This window comes from Neophocaena asiaeorientalis, unplaced genomic scaffold (assembly GCF_003031525.2).
Source record: "Neophocaena asiaeorientalis asiaeorientalis breed wild unplaced genomic scaffold, Neophocaena_asiaeorientalis_V1.1 scaffold185, whole genome shotgun sequence".
NCBI lineage: Eukaryota > Metazoa > Chordata > Mammalia > Artiodactyla > Phocoenidae > Neophocaena > Neophocaena asiaeorientalis.
In genome coordinates, this window is record NW_020171809.1 from 982,368 (window position 1) to 998,002 (window position 15,635).

At 64.7% G+C, this 15,635-nt stretch overlaps 1 protein-coding gene across 1 annotated transcript in view; it reads right to left on the reverse strand.

The window, feature by feature from the left end:
- Positions 1 to 15,606, reverse strand: part of GPC1 (glypican 1) — a 28,186-nt gene extending 12,580 nt beyond the window's left edge. Inside the window, 1 exon segment of the mRNA XM_024763701.1 lies at positions 15,376 to 15,606. Coding sequence (XP_024619469.1) covers positions 15,376 to 15,541 — 166 coding nt within the window. The 5' untranslated portion in view covers positions 15,542 to 15,606.
- Between the last annotated feature and the right edge of the window lie 29 nt (positions 15,607 to 15,635).

Here is a 15,635-nt window from a genome sequence, read left to right on the forward strand (position 1 = left end):
CTGCCGCCGGCTCGGCAGCCGCGCTCAGCCCCCGAGCTTCCCACGGCCAGAGGCCCACCCGGTGCCCGCCAGGCTCCTGCCGCCCTGCCCTACGGGGGGCTGCTCCCCATTTGGAGTCTGGTGCGCAGGGGAGCCAGGGCCCATCCCAGAATGGTGATGGGAGGGGCGTCAGCTCTCTCCGAAGGAGAGTGACAGCCCACTGCCTGAGGGTCCCCTCTCCGCATGACAACGACCAGATCCCTACTGCTGTCTGGGCACTCGAGGGCCACCATCGGTCACTCCCGTATCCTCTCCCCGCCCTCTCCAGCCCGCAGCCTCTGGCCTCAGGGACCTGGGCCTCCATCCTAACGTCCTGATCTGCTTCCCTAGGAAATATCAGACCGCGCCTGGCCACGCCCTCCTCTGGCTCAGCCACCTCCTCCTCCTGGCTCACCCTCCCACACCCAGGACCAATCCCCTCCCCTCGCTGCAGCCCCAGCCCTGCTCCTTGCCTCCGCCGTGCCTGCCAGACCCGCTGGAGAAACCACCCACTGAGTCCCCCTTCCCGCAGTGCCGCCGCGCCGGGTCCCCCCCCTCCCCCGCCCCCACCCCGGCCAGCCCGCACAGGGACACGGAGACACGTGCTGCACAGGTAGCTCTGGAACGAAGTGCCCTCTCCAAGGCGGCCCAGAACACTGAGGGCCCCCGAAGAAGGGGGTTCCACCCGGTAACTCACAAGGCCGCTCTCTGCTGTCTGGTTCCTGCTCAGGGACCCCTCCTTGCGCAGGCCACCCTGCCGGCAGGCACCGGGCTTGGGGGTGCCTTGGCGAGGCGGTGGGCCCCCCGGAGGTGGGCCTGGAAGCAGCTCTGGCTCAGAGGCCAGGCCTCTTCCCACTGGCCTCCCCACAGGGGTTCGGGGTTCAGGGCTCACACCGTGGCCTCAGAACAAACTGGGGATGAAGGGGCGTCTTCTGTGCCCGTGACCCCAGGTCTTGGTTGCAGGGCAGGAGGCTCTCTCACGGGGCCTGGGAGTGAGATGCTCCCTGGAAGCCTCACCCACCAGGCCAAGCTCAGCGCTGATTTCTCATCCTTGGCCCAAGCCAGGCTGCAGAGGACACTCACCCAGGACTCTACACAGCCATCCCTGACAGGGGCCGGGTGGGAACTCCTGGGCTCCGTACAGCTCTCCCATTTAGCTTGCCCGTCCACCCAACCTCTGGGCCAGGGGGGCAGCCCAGGAGATGGACTGATGCCGCCTGCCTCTGCCGTGTCCACCGGGGAGATCCTGGAATAGCAGAAGGGGACACTGCGGCCCAGGGGTCCTCTCAGCCAGTTTCCCCCAAAGACCCAACGCAGGCCCATCCATCCACGCCGGGAAGGCTGAACGGGCAGAGGGCACAGACTCTCAGCTGGGCCGGAATATAGAGCAGACCCCTGAGTGCCACTGAGGGAGCCCTCGGAGGCAGGCTGAGTCCCAGGCCCATGCCCAGCACCGGCTCCATAAATGCAGAGGGGAAGGAACAGAGGGGCTCAGCCGCTCACCCCCAACTGAGCCACTCCCCACAAAGCCTGGCAGCCATCTCCAAGGTCATGGCCATCCCTGCTGGCATCCAGCTCTGACCTGCTGCTTCCACTAACCCCTTGATCTCACGCACCCTTCTCCCTTGCCCTACTCTCTTTCAAGGCCCACTCACCTCTCCCTTCCTCCAGGAAGCCTTCCAGGTCCCTCTGGGCATAAGCCCCTGCCTAGCCTCTAGCCTCCCTGACCATGGGCAGCCCTCCCTGGGGGCTTTCCGACTGGCCCCCCTTCTCAGCAGCAGCAGGAGAGCTGCTCGGCCTGCCGGTGGGAGCCTCCTCTCCTCTCGCCTCTCTGCCCGGCATCCAGGCTGGACCTGGTGCCGAGTAACAAATACGTACAAAGAAAGCATCTCTGTGCAGTGCTGGCATTCAGGGAAATGAGGCTTAACAGCCGCGCTGCCCCAGAGCCGCAGCCTCAGATCTCCCCCTCCCCTGGAAAGCCAGCACCTCCCCGACCCGACCCCTCCCCAGAGGCGGCATGACAGCCATCTGCATGCCGGTGCGAGGGGGGCCCGCGGGGCTGATTTCACAGTCCACAAGGACTCCCTTATTCTTCCAGAGGCCCCGGCCACCTCCTGATGAGACGGAGCTCTCACTGGGTGCCTGCAAGGGTCTCAGCCATTTCCGGGTTTGAGAATCCTTTCCTCTTCACGACAACTGCTCTCTCCCATTCTACTGCTGCCGGCGCCACACACGGAGCTAGAGTGACATGCCCAGGCGACTCAGCTTGGAGTGCTGCAAGGGACACAGAAGCATCCTGGCCTCCCCCGCCTCTCCCATCGCAAGACCTCCCTTGATTCCAGTCCCAGGGGAATTCCTGAGCAGGAGGGTGGCGGCTGAAGCGGGAACAGACACGCTCTGCCCGCAGGCGACATGCAGACGGCCACCCGGAGGGCCCTGGGAGTTCTCGGGTGCGATGGTCCCCAGCCGCTGACTCAGCACGTCCGCCCAGGCAGCCCCTCCGTGCGCAGCACACACCCAGCTCGCCGGTGTCGGGGCACCGAGCCCAGCCCCAAAGGCACGATTGGGAGGGCCTGCGCGCAGATACAGCCAGGACACAGCTGACTGTGCCTCTCAGAGAAACGATGCGTTATTTTTCAGAATAAAAGTATCTGGCCCCAAAGAACCGAAAACAGGGACTTGAACAGAATCTTTTCCACCCCTGTTCACAGCAGCGTTATCTGCAGGAGCCAAAAGGTGGAAACAGCCCAAGTGTCCACTGATGGCTGAACAGATAAACACAACGGGGCACATCCATACAACGGAAGCCATTCAGCCTGGAGTCACGAAGTGCCGACACACGCCGCCACGGGGACGTACCCTGAAAACGCGACGCTGGACGCGAGAAGCCCGTCTCGAAACGACAAATACTGTTATGATTCCACTTAAATGAGGTCCCCAGAGGAGTCAAATTCACAGAGACAGTAGAATGGTGATTCCCAGGCACTGAAGAGAGCGGGGTGGCGGGGGGCGGTGAGTGTTTCATGGGTGCGAAGTGGGGGAAGATGAAACTCCTGCGGGTGGGTGGCGGCGGCGGCTGCATAGCAGTAGGACGAGCTTCACGCCGCTGAATGTGCGCGTAAAAGTCATTAAAACGGGAAATTCTATTATGCACCTCTCACCACCAAAAACGCACACGGTCCCCCTCCCCAGTATCTGGGACATACTTATACTAAATACGTGGAGTAGACTTATATTAAAAATGTATCCGTTGTTTATTTGGAACCTGAACATTCAGGACATACGCTACAAAATTATTAACTACCTGAAACAGCACATTTAACTGGGTCTCCTGTAGTTTTAGCTGCTAAATCTGGCGGCCCGGGCCTCTGTGGGGCGTGGGGGGAAGCCTGACCGAAGTCACTCAGGCTCCCCACCGGCAACTCCCCGCCACACGTGGGCATGCACACACGTGCACTGCCTTCCAGGCTCCCCGGAAAAGGGCCTCAGACCCTGCCCGTGCCAGCGGCAGGAGGGCAGGGTCTGCCTTCCCACAGCCCCCCCGCCTCCTTGGAGAGTGGTGGGCCTCACCGTCTCAGTCAACAGGAAGATACAGTTATCCCCATCTCACAGATGGGAAGACTGAGGCTGGGAGGGTTCTGAGACTTGCTCAATGTCTCAAACGTGTTGCCTAGTGCTGGTCTCCTTCCACTGGCCCGAGTGCCTTCCCTGTCTTCACTGAAGGGCAGGAAATGAAAGTGCTGGGCACCTGGGGGCCCACCAGCAGCCCAGAGGTCCCAGGTACGGAGATGAAGTCTCCTGGAAGATGAGGGCAGAGTGGTGGCCTGGCCACCCTGCTAGCCTGCACCACCCCGTCAGTGGCCAGGAGCTGCTGAGACCTAGAACACCGTCAGGCAGCTGGGCAGGAGCCCGTGGGGCCAGCGGCCACGCCCCCCCTCCCCCCGCCGCACGGGAGGGACACCTGCTGGGACACTCCCGCCAGCAGCACAAACCCACCAGAAAGGGCCCCCACCAGCCAAGCACACGGAGGGCTCCCAACCTGGGGCAGCCGGGTGACCTCGGCATTTGCCCGCTTCCCGGCTCCCCAAAGATGGACCCTGACCTCCTGTGGGTCCTGGGGGCCTGTGGGAATGGGTGGGCCAGCCTATTTCCTGACCTCTCCAGCTCAGTTTCTCCAGAGTGCTTAAGCTGACGCATCCGTCAGGGAAGGACCAGGTCCCTAAGCAGCCCGGGAATTCTGCTCCCTCAGGCACCCAGTGTCTTGGTCTCCGCTCTGTTCAGCCACATCCAGCAGGCGAGGTGGGACGGTCCCGCCCAGGGCAGTCAGATTCCTGGGGCAGACGGCGCCATCCCCAGAGAGGGGTCAAAGGGGCGGGGACAGGCCCCACATGACCTGGGCAAGGAGAGGCCCCTTCTGATGCGGGCTGCCAGGCCCCTAGGCTGGCCGTGAGTGGGGTTCTGCTGGCACTGTCTTCCCCCCACCCTCCGACGTCTCTGCAGAGCCTGCAGGGCCTCTGGGCCTCTGCTTGGGATTCATGTCTGAATACCAGCTGCCACCCTCCAAGGTTGCCCCAAGAGCCCTCCTGGCTGGCGGCACGGCCCTGTGCTGGGGCAGCACTCCTTCATCGCGGGCTGCCCCTCCAGGAGAGGCCTGCAGCCAACTCTTCTTGCAGTTCCCAATTTCTCAGGACCAGGGCCAGCCAAAGGGGAACACGGGACACCACGAGACAGTGCCACCCAGGAAGCAGCAGTAGTGACCAGGGAGCCCCTCCTCTCCAGCCCGATCCCTCAGACCCCCAGTGTGGGGGTGGGGTCGATCCCTGTGTCTGGCCAGCGCAGGCTGGCCTCCCTCCCCACCAGGGGGCACTCTTCCCCACAGCCACCTCTGGAGAAAGGATGGGCCTGTCTCTCCAACAGGCTCCCCCGCCTGCCGTGATGCCCCCCCAGGACACAGCCCCGTGCTGAGCACTCCACACGAGAACCCAGTTTCACAACCACTCCACACAGCAGGTGTTGCTACCATCCCCATTTTACAGAAAAGGATTCTGAGGCACAGAGAGGTTCAGTAATTGGCCCAAGGTCACACAGCGAGGGAGCATGGCGCCAGACTTGAAACCTGGCGGCTGGATGGCCGGGTCCAGGAGACCAGCTTTTGGCTTCTGCTAGGGCTCCACCTGTCTCCTAAGACATACGCCACTGGAATGGCCACTGGATCCAAAGGACACTGGCCCTGGGCCAGGGGGGTGGCCTTGAAAACTCTAGGTAGCAGAAGAGGTGGGAGCTGGTTCCTTGGGCCAGGAATGCCTGGGGTGGGGGGCCCAAGGCAAGAGCCCTGAAAGAGCAGCGTGGGACCCTCGGGCCAGGAGGGGAGCTGTGGCCGAGCGAGCGCCTCAAGCCCTCAGGGAGGACAGGGCGAGAAGGCCACGGCTCACAGCGAGTGGCCGAGCGGCACGTGGGCCAGGGGCCGCCCCAGGCTGCGAGGGGTCTTCGCTGTGCGGTCAAGGGGGACATGTATGGTTCCAAACCGCATGCGTGTGTCTAAACCCACACGTTATTTCTCGTTACTTATAACTTACAAAAGTAACACGTGGTCACCGTGGCCAGCAAAGCTGCAGCTCACGTGAAGCCTCTGACACCCTTCCAGTCCCTGCGCGGATGGCATTGCAGCTGCATTTCAGCACCGAGGACAGCGCCCGGCACACAGTAGGAGCTCAAGGAACACTACCGAGTGACTCAGAGAGACTGATCTCTGTGTCCCTATCACCCCCACCCGCAGGCAGCTGGCCGGGCCCCCGCTCTGCCCCAGTTCCCGGACGGCCCGCTGGCTCTCCTGGGGCAGACGTAGTGCTCCACCGGCCCTCCCGCCTTGGCTGAGGGCCCAGCCCGCCGCCCAGAGGCCTCCTCTGCTCTGGGCCCTGGGCCTCCTTGGCCGCTGGCTGAAGACTGCAGACCCGTTCCCAGAATAAAGAAGCAATGAAGTAAAAAATTACGCAGAGGATCATGAAGGAAGCTAGCTGCAGTGCTGCAGCCGTCAGAATATTACAAACAGGTGTGTGAGGTGGTGCCCATGCGCTTTCCTCTGACATCCTGCAGGCCTGATGCCCACCAGAGACTCAGAGCTGTGGTGAGTGGAAATGGTACTTTGAGATATTTGCTACAAACGTAAAGGGACATGAAAAAGTCAGCAGTTTCCACTGGTGACCAAGTCCCAGATTCTAGAATGCTATCGTCGCCTTGTTCATAGTAACAAGAAATGCTAAAGGTTAGCAAAAAAGGAGATTAATTTCTTTCTCAGTCAAGTTCATGAACTCCCTGACCCCTAAACCTGGGCCTCTCCGGTGCACCCTGGTGAAGGACCCCAGCCTCAAATGACCTGCCTGCACACCCACGTCTGTCCACCCCAGTTTGCCCATCCTTCTGGAGCTGACTCCACCACCATCCCTGCAAGGCCATCCTGGCCCCAAAGCAGACGGGTGCCCCCTCCCCTCTGCCCCCTCGGCCGCTGGCTCCACCCTGCCTAGAGCTTCGGTTCAAGGGCTTCTCATGGGGTGGGACTGGCGTTTCGGGAAGCCACCTCCCACCTGTTCAGGAGAGTCCTGCACTTCATGGGGTCCCTGGCCTCCCTGTCCCCTCCCCTAAATGCTGTGACAACCAAAAACGCCCCCTGGGAACTGCTCCCGGTTGGGAACACCCACTTTATCCTGGGGCGGTTAGCTGTGCGTCTGACCTGCAGCAGCTCCCAAACATACAGTGACAGGGAGGTGGCAGTCCCTGGGTGTTAGGTCACTGGAAGGGAGACCGCCAAGGCGCCTGGAGTGTCCTGTGGGCAGCCACTGCCAGGCCAGGGGAGGGGGGTCAGGGACGGTGGGGCTTAACGTTTTAAGAGCCTCGTCCCTTTAAAATACCCCTATGGGTCCGGTGTGTCCCGAACTCCATGATGAAGGGAGGTGGGAGTGAATACCTCAGCCAGTCCTGAAGCAGGGGGCATAACTGTCTCCCCAGGGCCTGCAGATGGTCCCAGGTGGGTGGGATGTACTTTCCGTAGCCCCTGACACTTGAGGACGCACACAGACGTCACACATGGCTCACCACAGGGCCCAGATGTCCACAGGTGGCCCAGGCGCCAAGGATGCGCTTAGACACACAGACGAGCCCGTACGGCCACCCTCAGGTTCAGAGAGCGGTCCTCAGCACTGGGGATGCTGTCCGAAGGTGTGCACAGGCCACAGACCTCCACAGGTTCTGGTGCTGACGGCGGGCCCAAAAAATGTCCCCGCCAGGGAGACACGGGGCCACAGTCACTGCCAGGTGCACCTGTCCAGGGCCTGGCTGCCTGCCTGAGAGGGAGACGTGCTGGCCTATCCCTCAAGCTGCTGGGAGCACTGCAGCCTAATCCACCCCCAGGGCCAACAGCCGGGGCGCAGACGCGGCTCAGGATACGGCCAGTGGCTGCCTGGCTCCGGACTGCGGGGTTTCTCACTAGACCCTGACCTTCCGGGGGTGGGGCCCATGGCTTGAGGGTGAGCACAGAGCGGATGAATGGATGGACGGGTAGGAGGGTGAAGGGCCTTGCCTCCTGCCTGGCCAGCCTCTCCTCGTCCCTTCCAAGCAGGCGGGGCGGCGGGGCGCGGCCGTTTGGTGCCCGTCGGCAGGACCAGCTCTGAGCTTAGGAGGCCCTCCTTGAGGTGGTGGGCCGGCAGAGTTTGGGCTAGAGATGAGCGGAGCCTGACCTTGTCTTCTCCTGCCGGCCGGCTGGCCGGGCCCTCCTGCAGCCCGAGTCCTCACGTGCACCTCTCTCAGGCCGGCTCCTCTCCCGGACACCCCACCCAGCCCCTCCTGGGGCTCGCCCACCTGTCCCAGCCTTGGAGCCCCTCAGTCCTCTGGGGCCTGCCAGGGCCCGTCTTTCCTTGTACCTGTGGGAGCTCTGTGGCCTCCCCGCCAGCTCTGTCCTCTGGCCGACCTCACCCCTGCAGCCTGGAACGCACGCCCAGCACCTACGGACAGGGCCACACGGATGCCCCCCAGCGCCCCAACGAGGCAGGCTTGCGTGGGCTCGCCCCTGACCTCCTCCTCTCTGGGGCACCCCCTCAATGGGTGGCACCATTGCCCGGTGCCCACACCAGATACCTGGGACAAACCTGGGCCAGGGCAGCAAGGCCACGGAGAAGAAGCTACTCCAGGGACAGGGCTCTGAGCACTGGGGACCCCTTTCTGGGACCCAGCTTCCCCACCTGCACGCTAAGTGTTTGCGCCAGGTGGCACCCGGCCTGCCCTGCAGGCACCCCGTCCTGCCCGCTCCGGGAGGCGGCAACGGGCCAGTGGAGGCCAGGGCACGGCTTAAGGACGCAGGGCCTTGGACCGAGGCCGGGGCTGGCTCCTGGACACTTCAGTGGGTGGGAAGGAGTGGTGAGGAAGGCGGGGCCTGCAGGGCCTCCGCTTGCTGGCCTGCTCCAGCCCAGGTGCTCTCCTTGGCCCCAGGCCCGGCTGTGGCCACCCTGTCCATCCTGTCCACCTGTAGGGCCCTGGGCTCGGCCACACTGCAGATGCGCGAGCTGATGGGAGGCCTGCCTCACGGTGCTGCTGGCTGGTCCTCACCTGATGCTGGACCCCATCTTCCATCTCCTGCCTCCCCGCAGCCCCGGACTCGGCCAGGTCGCAAACTGCCTGGCCTCCCCCCGCCGGAGTCCGAGCCCACACAGCTCTCCTCCTCCAAGGTGCAGCAGGGGCGGCAGGCAGGGCGCTGGGCCTCCAGGGGCCCGAGGTCAGGGCAGATGGTGAGGGAGCAGGGTGGATGGAGCCCGCCGGGCCTGCCCTGTCATCCAGCCAAGCCTCTAGAACCCAGGGAGCACTTAGCACAAATCGGCAGCCAGCGTCCTCGGCTGGGCCACGGAGCCAGCGGCCCGCCCACCTCCCCTCCCCACACCCTGCCCCGCACGCTCTGTGCCCTGCTCAGGGGCCCTCGCACTTGTTGTGGGGGCGACCCCCAGCCTGTCCACTGCAAGCTGGTGCCAGCGAGTCACAACTCTCCCAGACGGGTGCCCCTGACCCCTACGAAGGTCTTACAGCTGGGCCCCTCATCGCCCAGCCAGGTTCTGGGACAAGTGAGATGCATCAGCGGGTCGGCAGTTACCAGACTCTGAATGTCAGAATGAGTGGCCCCCGGCCCTCCTCTCGGACTCAGTCGGAGAAGTTAAGGCCCACAGGGTGCAGAGCTCTGGCCATTTTCCTGAGAAGCTTGCAGGCTGGTGGGGGTGAGAATGGTCTGACACCCTCACTCCAGCACCAAGGCCCTGGTGCACGTCTGGGCCGAGACCCTGAGCCTATGGCATGGCCCTGTCCTGAGGAGCCACCCACCGAAATACCCAGAGCCCAGGATCCCCGCCCCTGGACAGGATGCACCCAAGAGTGAGGTGCCACGCCTGCAATGGGCTGAACCCTGACCCTCGTTCATATGTCAGAGTCTTAACCCGCAGGACTTCAGGAGGTGAGCTCATCTGAGTGTGGTGTCTTTGCAAATGGAACCGGTTGGGCCCCTAACTTGATAGGATTGGTGTCCTCATTTCCATAAAGTGAAATTCAGAAGCAGACCAGCACAGGGACACCTACTCATAACGACAAACCCAGAGACTACAGACCAAGGGCCCCCGAGGATCGCCTGCAACCCCCAGGAGCCGGGAGAGGCCCCGGAACAGCTTCTCTCTCACGGCCTCAGGAGGTACTAGCCCAGTGACACCTTGATCTTGGACTTCTAGCCTCTGAACTGCTAGACAATCAACTCCTGCTGTGAGGCCGCCTAGCCTGCCGCATCTGTGCCAGCAGCCGGGGGAAGCGGACACACGCCTGAGCCCAGCACCCAGCCCAGCCCGGCACCACATGGGCGGTGCCCAGCATACTTACTGCTGAGGTTGCCCAGACTTGGGGAGCACCCCGGGAAAACAGGGAGAGCCCTGGAGAGTAGTGGGCGTGTTGGGGATGCCTGGGGAGCTGAGCAGCAGGGCCAAGCCCCGGAGGGAGGATGGTGATGGGCATGTGCGGAGGGCGGGTGTGGGGAGGGCCAACCTGGCAGGAGGGGGCGCGTGTGCCAGGAAGGTGAGCCAGCCAGGAGCTGGTGGGAGCCAGCGCTGAGGCCACAGGCAGACGAGGGGCTGGGGTGGGTAGGGCCTGGCCCCTCAGGGGCTCCTAAATCTACCCAGGATTCCAAGATTCCTGCCAGGAAAGCCAGTATGCACCCCTCACATCCAGAGCTTCCCTTGCACCCATGGCGAGACCAAGAACAGTCGAGAAAGCTGGAGGCCCCGGCCCTGCCCCCAGTGCAGGGGTCATGGCTGGGAGGACAGGACAGCCCCCACCCCACAGCTGGGGACAGGGCGTAGGGCCTGGGGCTGGGGAGGACTGCAGCACCTCCGCCTGAACCATCTCCGCCCAGAGACTTCAGGCAGCTCAGAGCACCTGCCCAGGCCTGTTCCTAGACACACGTGGCAAGAATGCCGCCAGCTGGCACACGGTCGGTGGCCCCGGGCTGGAGCCCTCGCCCTCCTGAGCCTGTGTCCTCTCCCGAATGTGGGTGATGACCTGACCCCACAGGGCTGTGCTGATGGCTAGATGTGGTCACAGCTGGTGCCAGGGACCAGGCAGAGAGACATCAGACAGGCAAGGCCTGGGCCCTGAGTCTTGGTCTGACATCTTCCTGAACCAAGCCAGGACTCAGGGAGGAGGGTCTGGCTTATAGGAGAGCTGACCAACCTCTCACCACCTGGGCATGTCCAGGCCTGGGCCCGATTTGATACCGGCGTGGCCTTGGGTGAGCCCCTCTCCTGGCCTGTCTCCCTGTCCAGGACCAGCCAGGCCGACACCTGCGCCCGTGCACGTGGGTGGCCTAGCACAGGCCCGGAACACCCACACACCCTCTGCTCTCCTCGCGGCTCCGAAGCCCACCTGCCGCCTGGCGGGGGTGTCCTCAGTCCCTCTCCTGGGAGGCCTCAGTGGCCCTGCAGCCCTGTCCACCACGGGCTCACGCTGTCCCTTATTAGGACCGGCATGGAACCAGTCTACCAAGACTGGCCTGTCTTGTCTTCTGGACTCACCTACCCCCGGATGGGACATCTGTCCATGACTCCTGGGGGAGTTGGCCCAGCATGGTGCTGGGGACACGCCAGGGGCTGCTCTTAGGGTCGGCCAGCAGGACACAGCTGGTCCATCCTCTGCGTACACCCCGGGCAGGTCGCCTGATTCACGCCCCTGGAACAGCCCTCTCTAGCAGGGCAGGAGCGGCAGGCCTTCACTGGACAGGCTCCCGGGACCAGCTCAGGGTGAGGCCCAGCTACATGGAAGGCCGAGTCACCGGCAGCAGTCGGGGTGGAGGCAGGGTGGCCCCGGAGAAGGCGCAGGAGGCGACCCGGTTAAGAGGAGCTCTAACCCGGCCTAAGCAGTGGAGTCCACGACCAGAAGGCAGCTGGTGACTCATAAGGGCCTGCCCTTGAGGCCCCATTTCAGGCCTCCAGGCTGGGGTGTCATGAGGCTTCCAGAGCACACAGAGCCCAGGACTGTTCAGCAGTTAATGCCACCGGCTTCGGGGTCAACAGACTGGGCTCTAGACCTCAGAGCTCCACGTGGGCCGAGGCCCCTGAAGAAAGCTGTGGGGCTTCTCGGCCTCAGTTACTTTCCTGTGAAGCAGGTCTGCAAAGAGCCCTCCTCATCCGCTGTACCAGCTAGACAGTCACGCGGAGGGACCCACGCTGAGGGCTCCCAAGTTCCAGACGCCGCTGCCTGCAGGCCCTCCGGGGGCCTCTAGGGCGGGGGGGCAGAGGGGAGGACACGCCTGGGGCAGCCGCAGCGTGCATGGCGCCCGCATGCACCCCTCCTGCAGCCTTCCGGTGGTCGTGACTATTCCCGTTGTCACACGTGAAGAAACAGAGGCACAGAGAAGCCAGGTCGGGGGTGGGGGGGGTGGCGGGGAGGCTGACGCAGCAGGGCTGGCCTCTGAGCCCAGGCCCACAGAGGACGTCCCGCCCCTCGGAGGAGCACGCAGCGTGTCCGGCACTGCGGCTCCAGCAAGGGCCAGGCCGCTGCATCGTGCAGGTGGCCCCCCTACCTGTGGTTCTCCCCACAGCGCGGGGGGGGGGGGGGGAAAAAAAACAGTGGGGATGATGAAACCTCAGCTGCTCTAGTGGTGAAGGGACAGAGCAGCAGCTGGAGGCCACGGACCACCCTGGGGCCCCAGGCCAGGCACACGGGGGCCTCTGCCCTCTGAACAGGACAGCGTGCGCACCACCGTCTGGTGTGAGGCCGGGCTGTATGCAGATGGCCTGCGAGAGCCGCACGGCTGAGCGACAGACTCGGAGGGCTCTCTCGGCCTTGGGCAGGACGGCACAGAGAAGCAGTGGTTTCTGCTGGGAGGCTAAGGGGTGGTCCTCGGTGGGGAATCCACAGGCAGCCGGGGTCCAGGAGAAGAGGGGCTGCCCACCAGTCCGTGTTGCACTGACAGGCCCACGCTCCCCTCTGACCTCCATCCCCAAAGTCCAGGCCCCTTCTCCTGTGCCCAGGCCCTCCGTCTCCCACTGCCCACCCACCACGGCTGGCATACAGCAGGCAAGTTGTGACTGAGAACCTACTTTGTGCCAGGAACTGCGCCAGGCTCTGTGGCTACTAGAGAACAGTACAGACAGAGGTGGCCTCCGCCCCCGGGGCCTCAGCGAAGGGTCAGAGAGACACGACAAACCGTGTCAAGTGTCAGGAGGCCGAGCAGATGCTCAGGAGACAGCTGGGGACCAGAAGCAACCCCACAGGCAGAGACAGAAGATGGCCGGCCCGTGTGCGTGCGTGCGTGTGTGCGCGTTTGTATGCACGCGTGTGTGTGTGCACGCGCGTGTGTGCATGTACGTGCGTGAGATGCAGCACGGGGCTGGGCTTTTCCCCAGTGTTGCAGAGGGAGCCAGCTGGAGAGGTAGCTCCCCCTCACCTTCCATACAGTGCTCTGGCTGGAGGGAGGGCTACCTGGGCTGTGCAGCCCGTAAAAGGGGATGTGACCATCGTCCTCATCACGGCCACGCCTGGCTGTCCATCCAAAACACTACACACAGCCACGAGCGGGAGCCCCGTGCGCACTGATGGTCCCTCCTTCGTGAGCCCACACCATTTCTGCTCTCCCGGGCAGGCACAGGCCGGAAAGCCCACCCGAAGACCCAGGGCCGCCCTCCCTCCCTTCCAACGACTAGCAAGCATTGAGTCTCTACCCCACCAGCCAGCCCAGGCGTCCACCCCGGGGGCTCCCCAGGCTGGAGAAGTCTGCCTGCCGGCTGGCAGGACAGGAGACCAAAGGCCCGGATCCCCGAGAGCAGCGTGTCACCACGGGGCCGCCAGAGGGCGCCCGTTCCACGGAGCCCGGCCAAGTTGCTCGGAGCAGGAGAGGACAGGACTGGCCGCTGCCTTGGGAGGTCACCCTGTTTCCTTCACCCCACGTGGCGCCGGCACTCTCCTCGGGGCCTGGGCCCTGCAGGGCACTCTCCAGTTCAGGTGCTTACGGGGGAGGCTGAAGCCATAGGGCGTTGGGGAGAGCGGCTTCCCAGAAGCCCCTGGATCTGGGACGGAGGAGCCACGGGCACTGGTCGGGAGGGGGCGCAGTCCAGGCCCCGGGGGGGCGGGGGGCGGGCAGCACCTGAAGCCCTGGCTGGCACGGTACTCGGACAGCTGCTGGGCGGCCGTACACCCCCCCCTCCGTCACGTGCGCAGCAAGGCACTCTGCTGGTCCCGGGTCCCCAACCCACTGCAGCCCCACCCCAAGGAGGCCAAGACCCAGCCCCCTGCCGGCCCCGCCTCATCTTCTCCAGCCTGCCCTGCTCTCTCCCAGCCCTTGACGGCTGCCCAGACTCTGCCACTCTGTCTCTCAGCCTGACTGGGACAGAGGCCTGTGGACGCGATCAAGTTTAGGATGGCCCCGAGGACACAGTGGCTGAGTGGGAGTGGACGTGTGAAGGAAAGCTGTGGGGCGAGGGGACCTTGGAGTGCCGTCTAAGATCGGGGCTGGGTGAGGGCAGCTGCTCAGCTGCCCTGAGACCCTGGTGTCCAGGGGAAGGGATTCAACTGAAAGGCCAGGGATTCCCGGGCATTAGCTCCTCTGTTTGCATGGCGGGTGGCGGGGCTTATGAACCGACGTGTGCTGGCCCCAGGCACCCAGATGTGCCCCCCAAAACCTGTGCCCTAGGGAGGGTGGCAGCCCTGACAATGACAGGGCTTTGCCAGCAGACAGAGGCACAGGAAGGCCTACCTTGGGGGACTTGAACCCAGGGCAGGGGGCTGTCAAGGTATCAAGGCAGAGGCTTCTGTGGGTCCTGCCCTGCTGGGGGCCGGGGTCTAGGGCCTGGCTGCCCCCTCCCATTCCCCAGCAAGACACGGCCATGGACTTGCCCCTCACACTCCTCTCTCGCTCAGAACTCCTGTGGCTGTGGTCATTCCATGTCCCCCGTGTCACTACTCGAATGCCCCCTCCTCACCCCCACCCCAGTTTGGGAGGAGTTCCCCGGGGCAGGAAGCTGGTCTGCTCCGCTCTCATCCACCGTGTCCCGGCGCCCTGAACAGACGCACTGACCCACGGTGGTTCTGGACACGTTTGCAGTTGGAGGAAAGAGCCTGGGGGGTGTCTGTGAAATCCTTAGACCTCCACCCTCACTCCAGTCCCCAAAGCTCCTCAGAGGCCTGCAGGGAGGGTGTGGGCAGGACTGCGGGCAGCTGCAGGGCTGAGGCCGCCTGAGACGGCGATGCTCTTACAAAGAAATGACACGGCTCCTGGGCGGGATCCAAGGCGCCGACCACCTGCAGCTGGACTCCCCGCCCGAGGCGGCCCTGAGTGCCAGGCGAGCACAAGTTCCCCGGGCAGGAATCCCTGCTAGGTGATGTTCCCTTCCCGGTGGCAGAGGTCGAGCCTCTCCACCCTCGCCCCCGCCCCTCCCCGAGCGCACAGTTCGCTCCTGACCGCCCCGGGGCCCCTAGGCTGCCTCTGCCGGGGACCCCCGGGAATCCCCGGGCCGACCCGAGGCGCCTCCCGGAGAGGGCCGCACAGCCGGTGGGAGTCCCCAGCCCATGGCCGCCGTCGGCTGCACCCCGACAGCCGGCCCCGCAGCTCAGCCCTGCCTGTCGCGGAGGACGCACCGAGCCGGGGACCGCCCGGTCCGCCGCCCGGCGAGGAGAGCTCCGCCGGGAAGGGGCCGGTGTGCGTGTTGGGGGCCGGGGGGCGGCCGAGCGGAGCAGAGGAGACCCGGGCGGAGGGAGGGCGGCTCGGGGCGCGGAGGCGCAGGGCGGACGAGGGCAGAACGGGAGAGAGAAGGGGGCGCAGGGGAGACCCGGGAGCGCCGGGTCACTCACCCGAGATCTCCGCCTGGGGCACGTCGCTCAGGCTGAAGCCCTTGGTCCCGTAGATGTGGCGGACTTCGCCGCAGCTCCGACTCTTGCTGGCAGGGTCCCCGTGGGCGCAGGCGGCCAGTGCGACGGCCACGCACAGCAGCCACCAGCCTCGGGCCCGGAGCTCCATGGCGGGGCCGGCGGCGCCCCCGGCCGGGCCCGTGCAGCCCCCGCCCGCGAAGGGCAGAGCCAAGGTCCCGGCGCACTCGGCTCGCGGTCCGGAG